We start from the raw sequence: 20,366 nt of genomic DNA on the forward strand, positions 1-20,366 counted from the left end.
CCATGTACGTGTGCATACCAGGAACTATTTGTATTTGCGGGAAAGTTCTATACGTATACACATCCTCTGTGAGTGACTCACGCAAGACGAGACAGAAAAAATTGTCAGTGTATTTCTTTCCAAAAGGAAAATGGGAAATAGGCCCACACACGCGCGCGCGACGGCGCACCTTCTCGCCCTCTCGGTCGTTAGGTTAACCCGCAATGCGAGACGGGCCGCCTGTCCGGCGCGGTTCACGCCCACTGACATGCGGGCCTCGGATGGCTAATCCTGTCCTGACCCCTCTAATCCCCGGGTAATCGCCCAGACCGCCACGCCGCCCAGCCCAGGAATTCCAAGTCGCGGGCCGGGCAGGGGTGGTATCCGCACCCGCTGCCGCCCTGCCGGTGTGCGTGTAAGCGTGTTCGTGTTACCCGCAGCAGAAGCCAAGCCTCCCCAACGCGGTGAGCTCACCGCCTTGTAACCACGCTTGACCCTAGCCGGGCCCATCCCCGCCGTCCACGTGGCCCTTATCTCGGATCCGGCGGCGTCGGGCGGCGCAACAACGGCCGCGGGCTGCGTCCCCTCCGCGATAGGTTTACTTAGCGGAGCCCTCACCCCCGTTCCAGCCCCCGAGCCGTTCCCTTTCATTTCGTCTCTCCGCCTCGCCTCGTTCCCTTTTCTCGTCTGGCGTTCCCCCCCACCCCTCCCCTGGCGATTAGCTCCCGCCCGCCTCCCGCCCACCGCGCTGCTCGCCGTGCTGTTCCCGGCGCTGCGTCCAGCGGCGCCTCGAGGGTTGGAGGGTGCTCGTGGCCGGCAGATCCGGCGTCGGCGTCGGCGGGCAGGCTCGGAGGCGAGATCGGCGGCGGGGAAGGCGGAGCGCGCGAGGTGGTGGTCGAGGGAGGAAATCGGTCGCGCGCCGAGGCCCGGAGGAGGCTGACGAGGAGGCCGAGCTCGCCTGGTGCTGCATGGGGGCATGAAGCGCGGCGCCAGGGACGACGCGCTCATGGGGTCACAGCTCAAACGCCCCAACGTTGCCCGATCCGATCCGTGAGTCCTCGCCTCGCCTCTCCGGCCCGTCTCGCTCCGGTTCCTCGCCTCCGCCGCGCTCACTTCCGTTTCTATGTTTGTCTTTGTTGCCTTCCATTCTCGGTGTTGGGGTTTCCTCGCTTCTCGATGGAGTCGCCGAGGAAGCGGTCGTATTTGAATCTGCTCGACTACTTCGTGGTTTCGCTTGAATTTTTTTTTTTTTGCTGAATTCGCTTTCTTCCGTCCCAATTTCAAGTATAGCATGTGAAAATGTTTCTTTGGTTTTTTTCTCCTTATACGGTTTTAGCATGTGATCCAACGGTCCGGTTTTTTTTGTGTGTGTGTCGCAGGTCGGCTCAGCCACAGCATATGCCCGGGCCCGGTTCAGCGCCTGCGGCCGCACCGCCGCCTCAGGCTGGTGCCGCTCCGCCGGCGCAGCCGCAGCAGCCGTCCGGCGCCTTGACCAACCAGAAGCTGACGACAAATGATGCGCTCGTCTACCTTAAGGCAGTTAAGGATAAGTTCCAGGACAAGCGCGAGAAGTACGAGGAGTTCCTCGAGGTCATGCGCGACTTCAAGAGCGAGAGGTCCGTCCATGCTGCCGGCGCTTTGGCCAATCTGATCCATACCGTTTCCAATGTTTCCCGTGGAGCAAAAAATATTGGCTTTCCTTTTCTACTCGATACTATTGTGTTGCTCTGTTGGATGCAGGATCGACACCAATGGAGTGATTATCCGTGTCAAAACGTTGTTCAATGGGTACCCTGAACTGATCCTTGGGTTCAACGCCTTCTTGCCTAAGGGCTATGCGATCAAGCTACAAGAAGAGAAGAAGCCTGTCGATTTTGTGGAAGCTATCAATTTCGTGAACAAGATAAAGGTATAAATAGCCCAGGTTGATCTATCGTGCACCAAAGGTGTGATATGTAGCAAACTGGTGATTTATTGCACATTTTTTCCTTTCACAGAATCGGTTTCAGCATGATGAACAAGTTTACAAGGCATTCTTGGACATCCTCAACATGTACCGCAAGGATAATAAGTCTATCCAAGATGTTTACCAGGAGGTTCTATTTTCTCTTACTGGTTTGGCCATCTATGGCTACGCCCGTGCTAAATCTACGCTCGTGCTAAATTTCTGTGTTTTCTTGTATTTTTGGGCAGGTTGCTTTGCTGTTCACTGAACATAAAGATTTGCTTGAAGAGTTCCAGCACTTTCTGCCTGATACCTCAGTGGCCCCACAAGCAGCGGCCTCAAGGGGTGGTTTGGTTAAGCGGGAGGACAGGGTCTCTTTAGTGCCTCCTGCAAATAGGACCCTTCACAATGATAAGGTACAGATGACTTGTAGTTTTGCAGGCTCCACTTAATTTCAATTTAAACAATAGTTAAATAGCTTGCATGAAGTAGGATCATGCAGTACTATACTCCTTTTTCTAGGCATCTCTTATTCTTAAAAGATAGTTGACATGCCATTTTTCTCTCTCATTCTTCAGAGGGACAGAGCTTATCTGTCACATGCTGACCGTGATTTTAGTGTTGACCGTCCTGACGTGGAGCATGATCGCCAGAGAAGACGTCTTGATAAAGAGAAAGAACGGAAGGTGGAAAGGGATAGAAGGGATTATGAGAGAGAAGACAAGGATGGTGAACATGACAGCAGAGATCTGGAGATAGGACAGCGTAAGCGAAAGCCTTTTCCAAGGAAGATGGAGGATAATGCAGGTGCTGAGGCACACCAAGGAGGCCCCAGTGAGAATCATGGAATCCATAGTGTATCTGCTTCATCATATGACGATAAGGATGCGCTGAAGAGTAAGTCTTTGGAATATTACACTAGTAATTGCACATCATTTATTCTCTTTGCTCAGTATGGTATGCAAGATACTACACCATCCTTGAAAGTTAAAATGTGATTTGGGTGTGGGATGACCTTAAACAATACTGACTTATTGATATTAAGAAACAACACCATCCTTGATAGTTAAAAAATGTGATTTGTGTGCTGCAGAACCTTAAAATAATCTGGATCATAGATGTTAAGAAATGATGCATAGACGTATTTGTTACTACTATGTGGCTGAATTGAGGTTATTTTAGTACCATTTATTCCTTTTCTGTAAAACCTTGCTCTGGCATTTCAAATACGTAAGATGTCGTGCATTTTGATCGGGAAGTAATGCACAAACATGCTTACTATTGGAGTGTTTATGCTCTCAGGTCAGCTGGTTTCTTTCATATGCTGTAGAACTTGTTTCCTTTCCACTTTTTGGTTACTTAGTATGTGGTCAAATCTTTTTTTTTGCTGTAAAGTGCCATTAGTATCTACAGTTGGAGAAATTTGTTTGCTCTCTGTTTGTTGGTTATGCCCATGCTTTCTCTTGCAATGTTAGGTGTATACACGCATGAGTTCCATTTCTGTGAGAAGGTGAAGGAAAAGCTGGAGCATGAAGCTTACCAAGAGTTTTTGAAATGTCTACACATCTACAGCCAAGAGATTATCACGAGAAGTGAACTGAAGAACTTGGTTGGTTTCTTGTTTGTTTATTTTATTTTATGATCCATGCTTAATGTTTGAATTTTTTCATATTATTACTCACTTCAGTTATAATATGTCTAAGTATCTGTGCAAATTTACTTGCCACAAAGTGAATCATGAATAATTTACATTGATTTGCAGGTGAATGATATACTCCAGCATTATCCAGATCTCATGGAAGGGTTTAACGAATTCTTGGAGCATTGTGAAAATATAGGTAATTTACATACTTTATACATTTGGATGGTAATCACATAATATTACCTTTGTCCAAGTTTCATGGTTTTAACTAGTTTTTGCCCCTTGTCGCAGATGGATTTCTTGCCGGTGTCTTCAACAAAAGTATGTGGCTACTAGATTGAAGCTTTGCTTAACAATTTCTTAATGCTTTCAAAATATCATATTCACATTGTTTATCTAATATGAAGGGCCAACCGCGAGGGTTGTTAAAACTGAGGATAAAGAAAAGGATAGAGATCGGGACAGGGAGGACAGGGATAGAGATCGGGAAAAGGAAAGAGAAAAGGAACGAGAAAGGCTCGATAAAGGATCAACATTCAATTCAAAGGAAGGTTCTAGTCACAAACCTCCTATGTTCTCTGGCAAAGAGAAGTACAACCTATCCAAACCAATATCAGAGCTTGATCTCTCAAACTGTCAACGCTGCACTCCGAGTTACCGGCTTCTACCTAAAAATGTAAGCTGATTCATATCATGTAGTTCTTTGTGTACCGTGTTTCATATAACATCTGGTTCAATCATGTTTTCAGTATCCCATGCCCCCGGCCAGCAACAGGACTGATCTTGGAGCCTCTGTTCTGAATGATCACTGGGTGTCAGTAACATCAGGAAGTGAAGATTATTCATTTAAGCACATGCGGAAGAATCAGTACGAGGAAAGCTTATTTCGATGCGAGGATGACAGGTTCTTATTTATCTTGGTTATACATATGGCATTGGGCATTAAGAGTCAATAGTTGTGGGCATATGAACTTCAATGAGAACAATCTTCCACCATTCATGTTACTAAGGGCTTGTAGAGCTACCACCAATATTCAGTGTCATGTTGTTGGCCAGTGTTTACCTTATGTGAATACTGCAATAGTATTGGAGCTAAACTTAGATTTGTTTGAAAAAAAATAAAAAGAAAAAGAAAAAAAACCATTTGCTAAACTGCTTGTGCGCATTTGATTAGTCAATGTTATCTCTGTTGTCCATTTTTTAAAATCCTCTTTAAACAGCATGCGAAGCATAGTAAATTGTGCTCTCTCAGGGGGGTTGACAGATTTCTTGGAGCTGGGTTTTGGTAGCTTCGTTGAAAGCTTTTAGATGAGTTATTTTATCAATAGTTTGGGACCAAATATAAGCATTTAAAGCTCTTTCATTGAGTCTACAAACAACAGATGCAAACTGCCCTTAGTGTTAAGAAATAGTTTATGTTACATGCCATATTTTCCAAGCCTAGTGTGCTTTTATTTCATGCATTGCATGCTTTTGTTGTTGGACCATTTTGAATTGGGTATTTGTCGATGTGCTACATCTTTCCTCTTTTTTCGGTTACCTTTTTTTTTTTTGATAGAATATCATTACTTGTGCGCTTCAAGTGAATGTTGTAAACCATTAAGCACATAAAGAATCAGTGCTAGCAGAAATCTGTATTTCTTGGTCTAGTTGATTCTCAGAATGATATTGGTTGCTTGTGATCAAAGTTGAAATCAGTTTCTCCTGCACTTATGTATGAATTGAGCAGTTGAACTCTAGCAGTTAGGGTGGATAACAAACCAACTGCACTTTTTTTTGAGCTTTTTTCGAAATTGACAGTCTTATTTATCATGATGTCCTAAATTATTTGAGACCCAACTTCAAACCGAGCTGAATGAGCCGAGCCGAAGTTGAAAGTCATTCAAATTCAGTTCATTTTTATTCTAAAAGAAAAATGAGTTCTATTGGAGCAGTTTTGAAATGAGCCACTGAGCCGGCTCAATGAGTTTTTTGTCCAGCACCGCTAGCAGTTGTGCTACTGAAGTTTTATGTCTTAATGATGCGTTCGTGTAAAGCTTGAATAGATGAAGAACATAATCCATGTTAACAAATCTAGAGGTACTGCATGTGTTACGGGTGCGCATATTGTCTTATTACCTATAATTATGCCATCTAACCAGCAAAGACTCAAAACCAGATTACTAAAACGCTGTGGTACTACTATAATGAGCTGGTGACTACCGATTTTTTCCGTGCTAACCAGTATCATTTGTTTTTGTTCGTGACTGATTGATATTGTTTGTTCTTTATAACCTATACATGTGATGCTTACGTTGATTCAATACATGCTGGTTGGAACTTATTCTTAAAATTTCAGGTTTGAGTTGGATATGCTGTTGGAATCAGTTAATGCAGCGACTAAGCGTGTTGAAGAGCTGATAGAAAAGATGCAAGACAACTCAGTCAAACCTGAGAGCCCAATACGCATCGATGAGCATTTAACTCGTAAGTATTTGTTCAGGCATAAGTTAAATATTTGAGGATACTTGAACTGAATGGACTTTGTTACTGTTGGTTGATAACATTTTCAGCATTGAACCTGAGGTGCATTGAGCGACTGTACGGTGATCATGGTCTGGATGTGATGGATGTTCTACGCAAAAATGCTAGTGTTGCATTGCCAGTTATTCTAACTAGGCTCAAACAGAAGCAGGAGGAGTGGTCAAGGTGTCGATCAGACTTCAACAAAGTTTGGGCTGAAATATATGCCAAGAATTATCACAAGTCACTTGACCATCGTAGTTTCTATTTCAAGCAGCAAGATACGAAGAACCTGAGCACAAAGTGTATGTAGAAGTAAAACTTTAATTACATGTGAATGTTTCTTCTGGTTGTAGTTGCACCGTTGCCTGGTCGCTAAACTATACTATTTATTCCTTGTGTAGCTCTCCTGACGGAGATAAAAGAAATTAATGAGAAGAAAAGGAAGGGAGATGACGTGCTCCTTGCCATTGCTGCTGGAAATAGGCGGCCTATAGTTCCCAATATGTCATTCGAGTATGTAGACTCGGAAATCCATGAAGATCTACATAAGATCATTAAGTACTCCTGTGGCGAAGTCTGCAACTCTTCAGATCAATTAGATAAAGTGATGAGAATATGGACAACTTTTCTGGAGCCAATTTTGGGTGTTCAGCGAAAACATGGGTCTGAGGATCCCGACCTAGTTAAGCCGAAGAGCCGAACAACAAAATCGGGTCTTGCAAATGTGGGAGAAAGCAATACCGGAGCTGGGATTGTCTCCAAGCAAAGCAACGGTGATGAAAGTGAACAAGGGCCGTCATCTCGGGCTAGATTAGCAAATGGAGTTGCAGCCGACACTCAAAATTGTTTCCATGATGCAGATCGAACTGCCCGTAGAGGTGAAGAGCCATCAAACGCTATACTAAATGGAAGAGTGCATGGTGCTATCTCTGCAGATGAAACACCTTCCCTGAGCACACAAAACATTGCTTCTACTGAGCGATCAGCAGAAAATCCAGCTGTTGTTAGGACTGAACAACATAAGGCAAATTCGGAACTTACGCCAGGTTTGTTCTGCTGCTTCAATATTCTTTGTGCCCAAAACATGTTGATTAGTTTTGTTTTTAAGTCGGCAGCCCCTACCTATTTTTTTGTGTTTTTTTATTAACCCAACCCAGAAATTCATCCCCCCAAGGATTTGAACCTGGCCCGCTGGGGTGCTACTAAGGAGCTCCAACCACTAGGCTGGAGGCCTGTTTGCTGTTGATTGCGTTTCATATTGCTAGTTCTTATATCTGAATTAATTTGTAGGCGTGAATGCTTCTAGAAGTTCTCATGATGCAGTTGAGGCAGCTGGTGAAGGCAAGTCTGGCAATGAAACATTACTTTCTGCCGAGGTACAAGATTAAACTTTGAGCTATGTACAATAGTTGGATATTTAATATTTATGTAATATGTACATTAAATTCTTTCCAAAGAAAAGCATCCAGCAAATTCATTGAGCCATATTTCTATTTTTTCTTTGGCAGGGAGGGGAGACGGGGAGGTTGGGACCATCTTTAAATGGCACCAGCGAGGGAATTAAAGGGCACCTAAATAATGATGGTTCTGCGCCCCATACTTCAAAAGTCGAAAGAGAAGAGGGTGAATTGTCGCCAAATGGAGATTTTGAAGAGGACCATTTTGTTCCTTTCGAAGATGGAACATCTAAAGGAAGGGAAGGTTCTACAAGCAGATCGTTCCAGGGTAGGCCTGGGGAAGTGGTACCGTCTTCTGCTGAGGCAGCTGGTGAGAATGATGCTGATGCTGATGATGAGGGTGAGGAAAGTGCTCAGAGGTCTACTGAGGACAGTGAAAATGCTTCAGAGGCGGGTGAAGATGCATCGGGCAGTGAATCTGGTGATGGTGAGGAATGCTCTCGTGAAGATCATGATGAGGAAGAGGAGGATATGGATCATGATGATCAGGATGCAAAAGCTGAAAGTGAGGGCGAGGCAGAAGGAACAACTGAGACACATGATGTGGAAGGAGGAATATCACTACCACTTTCAGAACGCTTTCTGTACTCAGTTAAACCACTTGCCAAGCATGTACCTACAGCTTTACATGATCGAGAGGAGAAGTTCTCACGTATATTTTATGGAAACGATTCATTTTATGTCTTGTTCAGACTACATCAGGTCAGGTTTCAAGGACCTTTTGTTTTATATCTCTGCATTCACTTTCTTTTTGCTAAATAAATGTCTATTGCAGATCTTATATGAGAGACTACTTTCAGCAAAAACCAACTCTTTCACTGCTGAAAAGAAATGGAGGAATTCCAAGGATACAAACCCTCCTGATCTATATGCAAAGTAATATTTGCATTCCTGCAGTGTTAACAATGCATCATATCCTTATATGATTAGCTGATCTGTCTTTCCTATGAAGGTTTATGAGTGCACTGTACAACTTGCTTGATGGTTCTTCTGACAACACCAAATTTGAAGATGACTGTCGAGCTATTATTGGGACTCAATCATATGTTCTCTTTACTTTAGATAAACTGATTTATAAAGTTGTGAAGCAGGTAAATTGCTTTACCCCTTTGTACTGTCCACTTTGTTTTTTGGGCCTGGATGACAGATTCATTATTCAACTTCCTGATGCCAGCTTCAAGCTATAGCAACAGATGAAATGGACAATAAGCTTCTGCAGCTATATTTATATGAAAAATCAAGATCTCCTGGGAGGTTCTTTGACCTAGTTTATCATGAAAACGCCCGTGTCCTACTCCATGATGAGAGCATATACCGATTTGAATGTGTAAGTATCATTTTATGCAGTTTCTGATGATATCCATGCCTCAAAAATTTCTTGTGTTCTCCTGTACATGTGGCAAAATGATAGCTCTTGTCTTGTCTACTACAAATATTTCAGTTGTAGTGTACTGTTGGCAATTCATCGTGCTTTTCTTTTTGTGAATGATACTGATTAGTTTGTGATGTCAATGTCAGTGCTCGAGTCCGACAAGGTTATCTATTCAGCTGATGGAATATGGTCACGAAAAGCCAGAAGTGACTGCAGTATCAATTGATCCAAATTTTTCTTCGTATCTTTTTAGCGAGTATTTGTGTAGTACGTCAGACAAGAAATTATCTGAAGGTGTCTACCTTGGAAGGTATCTTTTTCCAACCACAGTGAAGCTCCTGATTCCATTTCCCTTGTTTGTTCCTGATCGTGTGCCTCTTCCAGGAATAAGCGGAAATATTCAATTAATGATGAACCTTCAGATTCTTTGAAGGCAATGGATGGTATCAAAGTTGTGAATGGTCTTGAATGCAAGATATCCTGCAAGACCTCTAAGGTATGCAATCTTGTTTCGGCTGGACATTCCATCTCAGGCTTTATTGTAGTTGAGAATAAAGCATATCTGACAATGCCATGGATGCAGGTCTCATATGTCCTTGATACTGAAGATTTCTTGTTCCGGCTTCCGAAGAGACGGAAAATTTTGCGGGGTGGGAATGTGCCCGACAGTTCGCAGATTTCGAAAATATATGCTGCAAAAGTGCAGCGCTTCAATAGGTTCCTATCCAAATCATAGGATCATTTGGCATACAAATGGTAATTCAAATAGCTTCCATAAAGCTTCCTATCCAAACCATAGGATCATGCTGTTCTAGGCTCAGTTTTAGCATTTTTTGTTTGTTTCAGACTAGAGCTTGCTATCTATAACAGTCCATTGCCCTTTCACCCTTGCAGTATCGAAACCTGGAGATATTGCTGGGGTCCCAGCTGCTTCGCTTGAACAATGATTCCATCGACAATTCGTCGCAGAGTTCCCTTTTGGAATAACAGATAGGGTAAATACAGCAAAGCGAAGCGAGCATGTAGGCCACAGCAGAAGCTCTGTTGTGCCAAAAGACGTGTATATATGTATTAGCAGCATGTTGTTTGTTCTGATTACATTTTTACTGGTTTTCGATGGTAGGTCTATTCCATCAAGTATTTAACTAATCATCATTTGTTGCTGTTGGTATAGGTCTTCTGTTCTTTTTGCCGTCGTTTTGCATTGAAGATATGTAGCCAAAGTTAAACCTGTGTCAAACAGCTTTGTAGTCTTGGCTTGGTTAATCAAACAGACACCGTAATTTCTTAGAGCCTCTTGGTGAGGTGCATTTCCACCCTTCATTTTTGAGGCGTTGCTGCCACCTATATCTCGTGTGCATCCAATGCAATCCTAGTATACGATGTTTCTTGATGTTATGTGCAAAATTAGTACACGTTTGAGCCACTATTTTTGCTATTGGAATATATCCTTAAAATCTAGAGAATGTGTAAACCGTTTAAGTATCCCTTCAAATATAGCCACGATGTGTTTCTTCTTGATGTTTTGGCACTGCATATTTGGAAGCCATTGGAGATTCGTCTTCTAAATCGTCGTTTCTGACCGCTGTAGTGGGTGATGCGTGCCTGTGGTGTTGTTGACTTTGGTGTGGCTGCGTGGGTGCATGAGTTGGTTGGCCGGACCGTCGGGTGCAACTGGGCTGCACAGTAGGTAGGATCTGCCGGGTGGCTCCCATGGGCCTTCTTCGATTTTTTTTTTGAAACTGCCTTCTTCGACTTTGCGTCGACCCAGCGGCGCTCCGTGAGTGCAGCCACACCAAACTCCCTCGCGTTTTCTAATAAAAAAGAAAAAAAAGCCCTCACGTGAGTGCTTTTGGCTGGCAAAACAGGAAGCCACACCAAAGTGCTTCTGGTTGGCAAAACACGAAGCCACGCCAAATGCTATCGTGTGGACCCCAGTGGTGCCCTGAGTGCTCACCACATTTTTTTTACGGATGCTCACAACCCACCTTCACCTCTTGAACGCAACGTACACACGTAAACCCTATCTTTATGAACATCTTCGAAGACTGAATCGGCTATTGACGTCGATTTGGGTCACACATACACATGTGGGGGCTAGATTGCCCAGAGGCTGCAAACGAAGTGAGGTCCTAACTGCGAGGCCGAACAGCAGGGCGGGTTCTTCGTCTGATAAACCTATGAACACCTCCTCGGAAGACTCGTGGGGAAATACGCGGTGGGGGTACTTTAGGATCGACAAGGCCGAACATTCACAAATCCGGTCAAGGGCATGCAGCACAACAAGGGGGTTGAAAGAGATATAATATAATAAGGGGTAAAAAGTGGATATATTTATAATAGATCGATTGTGTTGTTGGCTACCTTAATTGGGTTTGTACCCCATATTTTATATGAAGTAGGCGTGATCTTATCCCGTTGAAAAACCAATATGGTACTATTTTCAGGTCGTTTGATATATTTTTTCTTAGATTGGACAAAAACTGCATGGGCAGATTGTTAAACCAGTGTAGGCCCAATTTGAGTGTCTACACCAGTAAATACTCAAGGCTCGGGCTCCAGCTCTGCGAAAACTGGTTACAACAACAACAACAACAAAGCCTTTAAGTCCCAAACAACTTGGGGTAGGCTAGAGTTGAAACCCAACAGAAGCAATCAAGGTTCAGGCATGTGAATAGCTGTCTTCCAAGCACTCCTATCTAAGGCTAAGTCTTTGGGTATATTCCATCATTTCAAGTCTCCTTTTATTGCCTTTACCCAAGTCAACTTCGGTCTTCGTCTGCCTCTCTTCACGTTACTATCCTGACTTAGGATTCCACTACGCACCGGTGCATCTGGAGGTCTCCGTTGCACATGTCCAAACCATCTCAACCGGTGTTGGACAAGCTTTTCTTCAATTGGCGCTACCCCTAATCTCTCACGTATATCATCGTTCCGAACTCGATCCCTTCTTGTATGACCGCAAATCCAACGCAACATACGCATTTCCGCGACACTTAGCTGTTGAATATGTCGTCTTTTTGTAGGCCAACATTCTGCACCATACAACATAGCAGGTCTAATCACCGTCCTATAAAACTTGCCTTTTAGCTTCTATGGTACCCTTTTGTCACATAGGACACCAGACGCTTGCCGCCACTTCATCCACCCTGCTTTGATTCTATGGCTAACATCTTCATCAATATCCCCGTCCATCTGTAGCATTGATCCTAAATATCGAAAGGTATCCTTCCTAGGCAATACTTGACCTTCCAAACTAACATCTTCCTCCTCCCGAGTAGTAGTGCCGAAGTCACATCTCATATACTCAGTTTTAGTTCTACTAAGTCTAAAACTTTTGGACTCCAAAGTCTCCCGCCATAACTCCAGTTTCTGATTCACTCCTGTCCGGCTTTCATCAACTAGCATTACATCGTCCGCGAAAAGCATACACCAAGGGATGTCCCCTTGTATGTCCCTTGTGACCTCATCCATCACTAAAGCAAACAAATAAGGGCTCAAAGCTGACTCTTGATATAGTCCTATCCTAATCGGGAAGTCATCCGTGTCTTCATCACTTGTTCGAACTCTAGTCACAACATTGCTGTACATGTCCTTAATGAGCCCGACGTACTTTGTTTGGACTTTATGTTTGTCCAACGCCCACCACATAACATTCCTTGGTATTTTATCATAAGCCTTCTCCAAGTCAATAAAAACCATGTGTAGGTCCTTCTTCTTCTCCCTATACCGCTCCATAACTTGTCTTATTAAGAAAATGGCTTCCATGGTTGACCTTCCGGGCATGAAACCAAATTGGTTCATAGAGACCCGCGTTATTGCTCTCAAGCGATGCTCGATAACTCTCTCCCATAGCTTCATAGTATGGCTCATCAACTTAATTCCTCGGTAATTTATACAACTTTGAATATCCCCTTTATTCTTGTAGATCGGTACCAATATACTTCTCCTCCACTCATCAGGCATCTTGTTCGATCGAAAAATATGGTTGAATAGCTTGGTTAACCATACTACAGCTATGTCCCCGAGGCATCTCCACACCTCGATTGGGATACCATCCGGTCCCATCGTCTTACCTCCTTTCATCATTTTCAACGTCTCTCTGACCTCAGATTCTTGGATTCTCCGCACAAAGCGCCTATTGGTGTCATCAAAAGAGTCATCCAACTGAAAGGTTGTGTCCATATTCTCACCATTGAACAATTTGTCAAAATACTCTTGTCATCGATGTCGGATCTCATCCTCCTTTACCAAGAGATGCTCCATTTCATCCTTAATGCACTTAACTTGGTTGAAGTCCCGTGTCTTTCTCTCACGAACCCTAGCCATCCTATAAATGTCCTTCTCTCCTTCCTTCGTACTCAAATGTTGGTAAAGATCCTCGTACGCTCTACCCTTTGCCACACTTACAGCTCGCTTTGCAGTCTTCTTTGCCACCTTATACTTCTCTATGTTGTCCACACTCCTGTCATGGTACAAGCGTCTATAGCATTCTTTCTTCTTCTTAATAGCCCTTTGGACTTCCTCGTTCCACCACCAAGTATCTTTAGCCTCACGTCCCCTTCCTTTGGTTACTTCTGCGAAAACTGGTTCTGCCCAAAAAAAAGCTGGTTCTGCCAAAAAGGCTCCAGTTCTAGCTGAGCTACGGAGCGCGCGTAGTGGTGCCGTGCCCTTAGTTTCTTCAGGATGTTCAGTTAGTTGCTTATCAGGATGTCGTGTTTGTCGCTTAGGATACTGGTATACTTTATAGATATACGGGTATCCTGTGAGTTCGTTAGTTCCTTCAGATGAGGGTTGTTTTAGAATTAGTTAGTTGGGATTTTGAGCGCGCGTAGTGGAGTTTTTGTAGTCAGAAAGCAAGTAATAAGATACATGCGTCTTACTCTCCCGTGATTACGCCCTTCCCCTCCAACATTTCTGAATCTGGCTTGGTCGTTTCTTTCAGAATGGCAAATTCAACTAATATGCCTGCTCGTAACAATTCTGTAACATAATTCAAATAAGTTTGACAGAGTACTCATCTAATACTTGTAATAGCAAATAAACATAATTCAAGAAAAGAAATGGCCATATCAAAATCTGGATGTGTAACTTCGGCCCTGTTCGCTTGTCTTATAAGCCGTACTATTTCAGCGAACAAACAATGTTTTTCTCTTGCAACAAATCAACAAACAGTACTTTCAGCCATAGCTTTTCAGCGAAGCGAACCATATACAAGGAGATGCGAATAGAAATGATAAGCCGCAGGAGGATGTCATCCCTGTCCCCTGCAAAGCAACACAAGCGTTGATCGATCAGCCTGACCTGGCTTTATCTCGATTTCATGTTTCAGTTCCAGGGAAGGGTGGCCAATAGAACTCTTCTGATAATTAATCGGGCTGGCATGCATCCCACAGTTTAAACACAGTACTACTAGAGTACACTACAAGAGAAGAAAAGTGGCAGTTTTTACACCAGAACTAAACCCCAGATACAGCTAAAGCTAACTACAAACAATTTACTAGCCTTGTGAATTGCAGCTGCAGGACAGCCATCCAGCGAAGAGTCCAACAGTCAATGCCTTCGTTGTGCAGATTGGTAGTCCACCTTAAGAAATAAGAAGGTTAGTGCTACGAATGCTGAAATACAGACATCTTATGTCAGTGTCACTTGAACAGTGTTGAATTGTGCACCTTAACATTCAATGAGCCTCAGTTCCAGAAACTTCATCACAAGAAGGCTCCAGATTCGTTGTTGATAAGGTTTATCTCAGATCAAAATCAGTTGAGAAATGCCTCTGGTAGTGATAAGGGATCAAGCTCCAAATAGCCTCGAAGCTTGCCACCTTTTTCATGTGTGAGATGAAAGCAGGGAATCTGGTGAGAAAACTTGGGGTACTCATCCTTCCTTATTGTCTTCACAGAACCCTCTGCTCTGTATGACATAAATACCATCTTATAACCATCCACCTTCCTCAGAAGCTGAACTTGTATGGAGGAATCCATATGGCCAAGTATCTGCACCAGTTCATATTCACATTTTTCAAAATCCTGAGCAGTCCATCCAGGTCCCCAGTTTTTGTAAACCGCCCATATCTCACCAAGACGAGGAAGTATTTCATATTCGCATTTTCTGCCAGTATATCTGGCCTCAACACGATGAGAAAAGGCATCTGTACCAGTGTAAGTCATCATCTCATGGACATTGGAAAGCCTAAAGGTTCCAATGCCAATGGTCCGTTCTTCTTGGGACAATCTTTTCTCCACTTCTCCTTGAGGACAGACATCCAGCCATCTAACTTGTACTTTATCATTCTTGAGATCAACTTTCTGTATAAATGCATAGTAATTGGGAAATTTATCTATATCACTATAGAGAGCCCAGATCTGCCCAGGTGAAAACCTTTGGAGCAATCTTATTTCTGAAAAATCAAAGAATTCTGATTCAGCACATACATACTCTGTTTGGCAAATGTTATCATCATCGTCATCAACATCTGTAACTTCAGGCAGATGAGTGTTATGCTTGATTTTCTCTTCCTTTGGTGTCTTTGTAGGGATCCCTGCATTCACGGATTTTGTATGTTGCCCCTGCCCCACATTCATGGATCCTTTGCGATCTCCACTGGACAAACCAGCATGTTTGGAGTCACGGTCCTGACTTCTTACAGAACTGCATTCTGGGTTAGCAGAAGGAAAAGCCGCTTCCAAGTTGAAGGGAAGCGCTGCAGGATCAAGTTCAAGAGATCCTTCTGGAATGCCTTGTTTTTCAGTTCCGCTCATCAAATGATGCGGGACACAATGAGAGAACCTTAGTGTGTCACCCTGAGGTATCACATATGGAGCTGCCTCTCCAGACTGCATAAATAAGCTAACATAGCCTTTTATCTTCACAAGCGGCATGACAATAATACTAGTGCTCGTGGTGAGATCAGAGAGGACTTGAACAACTTCATACTGATGGTTCAACTTTTTGTGATTGCCAGCGTCTGAGCTCCAACCAATATCCCATCCCTTAAAAAGGGCCCAAACTTCACCTTTCCTTGGATATATTACATAGCAGTTTTTTGTCTTGCTTCTCTCAAAAGATATAGTCCGAGAGAACATACTAGTCTCTTTAGTTGTCTCTGACTGTCCATGCTTAAAGTGTCCACAGGCAACAGGCAGACCCCTGTAAGACCATGCCTCCTCCGCTTTATTTGCAGGATCAAACTCCAGCCAAACAAAATGCAGCATAAACTTTGGACTAACTTTTACCTTTGTGATTCGAGCATAAAATCTAGGCATACAGCCTTGATCATCATAGACAGCCCAGATCTGGTTGGCTCTAAATTGACTTACATCTCGAAGTTGATCAAAATCAAAAAATTCAGGATCTGGGAAAGTGTATTTATGATCTTCTGAAGCATCATCATCGTTTAGAACAGGACCATTGGTGCTGACAAAATGAAATAGCTTTTCTTTGCCATCACTATTTTCTCCAGCATGCATTGTTTCTCTCTTCATCTGTTCAACTCCATTGAAAGTCTTCTCTCCACATGGCATACCATCATTCTTTGTATCTTTCATGTTACTGCAGTTACTCACACCATTTATAGGACCATTATGGCCAGCAATGTCTTCATTCAGCTTTGCTGTTTTATTGCTTTGATCACCATGGAACAGACCATTTTTTCTTAACCTCTTCAAAGCAGGAGAATCCACAAAATCATCCTCAACTGTGTTATCATCATCTTCAGCATCATCATTATCATCATCACTATTCTCATTATACTTAACTTCTTGCTTCCGCCTGCTAGATCTGCGAGTTTGTTGACCTGGCCCTGCACTATTTTCAGCACCATGTTTTAGAATCTCTTCCTCACTGTCGCTGCTGGTTTCTGATACGCTAGACTCACTAGATTCAAATACCGCCCTCCTGCCCCTTTTCAATCCAGCAGTTGAAGCTTTTGAAGGATTCCTGGTGGCCCGGGCAGATTTCATTTTGTTTTTCAGCCCACCTGCGTTAGCATGATGAGAACCTATATTAACATGAACTCCTGAAGTGGCAGACCAACTTTTCTGACCAGTGACATTTGTTTGAGGGCCTGCAGAGTTCTGTGGCGCGCCTGCATTTTTCCAAACCCCAGCAGATCGCTGATTTGCCCCAGAAGGAATAGCTTGGTCCTTCAAATCATGTGCGATAAATGGCTTCAAACAATTCTGACAGCGCAAAGCCTTCTTCAAGATCGAGAGGTAGTACTGATATCTCATGCCACAAGCTGGACAAATAGTCCAAAATGTTGTTTGCGGACCTGTAGGATTTGAGGCTTGATGCAGATGTTGCTGATGCATATTATGGAGATTCACAGGAGTAGAACTAGATCTAGCAGGTGCAGGTCTTTTTGGTGCCTGATGATTGGGTCTTGTTATAATGCTTCTGAAGGTGTTTCTTTTCATGTCATGCACAGAACGTTTTGACCGGTCTGTAAGAGTTATGTTTGCTTCTCCAACTAATTTGAATGCTGCCTCCGCGCCTCCAAACTTGTTCTTGTCAGGGTGTAGCAAAAGGGCAAGCTTACGATACTGCTTCTTTATCAGTGCGTCATCAGCATTTACAGGTACTTGCAGTATTCCGTACCAATCAATCTCAGTATTCACCTTAGCTCCAGCAGCACAATGAACATCACAAACAGTTAACATTTTTGGAATGTCAACGTCATCCACTTCTTTGAGGAGTTGCTGCGCCTTGATAATCATCTTTTTTGCACCAACAAAATCCTTGTCCAGCATTTTTCTTTCTGCAAGTGCTTTCGCTCTAGCAGCCTCATCTCTGTTGCACTCCATGTAAACAAGAAGAGAAATTGGTATCGTTGCAGAAATGTTATACTATGTAGTAATCACTGGAGTAGTTCTCTAATAATAAGATGTGCAATGCAGGTTGTAGAAATCTTTGGCTGCCCATAGAAATATGTGAACAAAAACCAACAGCAAGTTTCTGCAAAAAAGTAAACAATGTAGTTAATAAAACAAACATGCCAGCATAACAGCAATTTTCTGCAACAAAATAAACAATGTAGTTTTTGTAATATTCTACAATTAGCACAAAAATTCTTACAAATTACAGTATGGTCAGCATTCAAAGTGATAAAAAACTACAAATATGCATCCACAATTCAAACATGAAATCCCATATGACAATCCCCTGTTGTAGTCAAAGGCCCAAATGCATCCCTGTCATCCAGCAAGAAGCGGGAAAAACTCATAACACCAAATAAGAACATATGAATAAGTCCATATCTCGCTCCTTTTCCGTTTCTCTAATTTTGACCCTAACTCCAATAACGTTTAGTTTGAGTATCCCAACTTTCAATTCCATTTAGTTTTGACCCCTAAGCCCAGTAAAAGTGGTTTTTGGATTTAAGTGAGGAACAGATACTAAAACACCTCCAAATTTTTCGGAAGAAAACTCCAGATTTGGGACACAGGGAACCCCACAAAAAACAACTGGAGTTTATACGTTCTAGAAGTTCCAAATAAAAGATTCAATAAGTCAACAAAAATGAAAGGCTTTAGAAAATTCCAAAAAAACATATAAACCTTGTCACCAATGACGAGAAATCTCTGCATCATCCATGATGACTGGCATCCAGAAATTTGCACTGTAGCTGAGGTGTGCATGCACCAGAAATCTCTTTTCAAGATTTATCGAATCATTTATTTAAAGTTTGTAGAACTTGTTTCACAATTTTTTGTGGCTTGTTATTTTTTTCTCATTTTAATTCTAAAACCACTGTCACAACAGTCCTAAACAATTTCGAGCAGGTTCTAGTGCTAAAGTTTAACATTAAGAAAAAGCAAAGTTGAGGTTTCTACACACTAAATGGTCATGGAGTTTGTGGGATGGGGGGATTAGACAAAATGGAGAGAGTTAAGGGGCCAAATATGGACGTACTTCAGAGACAGGGCGACAAATTAGAAGAGAATAAAGAGCACGTCCAAGCTTACAATAGCTGTAACATGGCACAAAGAATACTTACCTGTTATCAACGATAATCATCAGTTCATCATTGCATGCAGAGAAGCAGAAGCTTGCCTGCATAAAAGTGATCATCAATATGTGTTCAAATTTCACTATGCTATATATATCGTAACAAAGTCTTTTTACAATAAAAGAAACACACAACAATTTTAGATTGACAGCATAATTTAAACATCAGATTCACTACTAAAAGTTGATATTGAAAATATAGCAAAATTGTTGCCCTTTTGGGCCAAAGATATGTAGCTCTTAGTACAATCTTTATTTATTTATTTATGCAACTAATTCCACGGTGGCAAGAGAGGAGGGTTAAAAAGACGAGCTTTCACCCATTTGATATAGATGGAGAGGACTTTAGGTATTGACTAATGACTAGAAAGACTTCTTTCTGTCTGCATGAAAGGCGAAACATATACAACAGCAGAAAAAGCAATCCTTAGTTATCAAATATACATGGACATTCTTGTAATCAGCCACTAACACCCAACTATTCAGCTACGCATGCACACAATAACGTCTGTGGCCCCAGAAGCTCAGGCACCCTCCATCTGAGAAGAGATGTCCTCAAGGGTCTTACAGAAACCCCAACCAAACCAGAAATGGACTCATGGCTACTAAAATGAAATCTAGGTTTGGAAGCACCACCTGTTCCATGCTCCAAACACCTTCAAACAAAAGAACAGACATTGGTGACCAAACCCGCCCCAAAAAACACATGCAAACAAAATTACTCGCTACCATATCCCGCAGGGGCGGACCTACCAAAGGGACATGGGTGTACACATGTACATCCGACAATTTTTTCCAAAAGGTTCAGGAGGCATCAAATAGCCAAATAGCTTTAGGTTAGGGTTTGGGTGCTCGGCTTCGCACAGCAGGAAGGGAAGAGACGGGATGGGAATACCTGGTGGGTGCTCGTCGCCGGCGAATAGAACGACGAAGGCCTCGGCACCTGGCGCAGGGCAGCACCGGCGGCGGCCCACCAGTCGTCGGAGAGCGAGAGCGGGGTGAGACTCACACCAGTCGTCGTCGGAGAGGGAGAGGGAGAGGGAGAGGGAGAGGGGTGCGAGATGGCCGCTGGGTCGACCGTGAACGGAAGGGGGGAATGCGGCGGACGGCCGGCCCAGACTCTGGTTGCTCGGCCCGGGAGAGCGCGAACGGGCCTCCGCCTCGGCCGTTATTTTCCACACGTTTCCTTTGCATCTGCTCAAACACACGCGCGCGCGCGCGTTTTCATATCTATCCTGACCATGCGTGCTGGCCCCTTTGGAACATAGGATTTATGATACAAATTTTGTAGGATGTAAATCTACAGTAACTTTTCTACAGAAATGCTATACAACACACATGTGTTTTAGCAAAAAAAAAACACATAAATTTTTTAGCACAAGACACACGCGAGAGCACGTACGCGGCAGCGCAGCACCACGAGGCGGCCCGACTTGTACCGCACGCGTTGCACAGCGT

General features: G+C 43.1%; 2 protein-coding genes and 1 pseudogene across 4 annotated transcripts; 1 reads left to right on the forward strand and 2 right to left on the reverse strand.

Moving 5' to 3' along the window:
* Positions 1 to 264: 264 nt before the first annotated feature.
* On the reverse strand, positions 265 to 957 carry LOC136454417 (uncharacterized). The gene has a single exon (XM_066454850.1). The coding sequence runs from the start codon at positions 955 to 957 to the stop codon at positions 265 to 267; it is 693 nt and encodes a 230-aa protein (XP_066310947.1).
* On the forward strand, positions 651 to 10,192 carry LOC136449691 (paired amphipathic helix protein Sin3-like 3; annotated as a pseudogene).
* A 3,819-nt stretch (positions 10,193 to 14,011) lies between these two features.
* On the reverse strand, positions 14,012 to 19,992 carry LOC136449692 (uncharacterized). 3 transcript variants are annotated; one of them, XM_066449847.1, is made up of 4 exons: positions 19,804 to 19,992; positions 18,898 to 18,953; positions 14,573 to 17,855; positions 14,013 to 14,486 (listed from the first exon to the last, which is right to left on the reverse strand). In XM_066449847.1, the coding sequence occupies exon 3, from the start codon at positions 17,702 to 17,704 to the stop codon at positions 14,660 to 14,662; it is 3,045 nt and encodes a 1,014-aa protein (XP_066305944.1). In that variant the 5' UTR covers positions 17,705 to 17,855; positions 18,898 to 18,953; positions 19,804 to 19,992; the 3' UTR covers positions 14,013 to 14,486; positions 14,573 to 14,659. The 3 variants fall into 3 exon arrangements, with proteins under 3 accessions (XP_066305946.1, XP_066305944.1, XP_066305945.1); XM_066449848.1 differs by lacking the exon at positions 18,898 to 18,953 and having other exon boundaries at positions 14,573 to 17,690; XM_066449849.1 differs by lacking the exons at positions 18,898 to 18,953; positions 19,804 to 19,992 and having other exon boundaries at positions 14,012 to 14,486; positions 14,573 to 17,733.
* Positions 19,993 to 20,366: the final 374 nt, after the last annotated feature.

This window comes from Miscanthus floridulus, chromosome 5 (genome assembly GCF_019320115.1).
Source record: "Miscanthus floridulus cultivar M001 chromosome 5, ASM1932011v1, whole genome shotgun sequence".
In the NCBI taxonomy this organism is placed as follows: Eukaryota; Viridiplantae; Streptophyta; class Magnoliopsida; order Poales; family Poaceae; genus Miscanthus; species Miscanthus floridulus.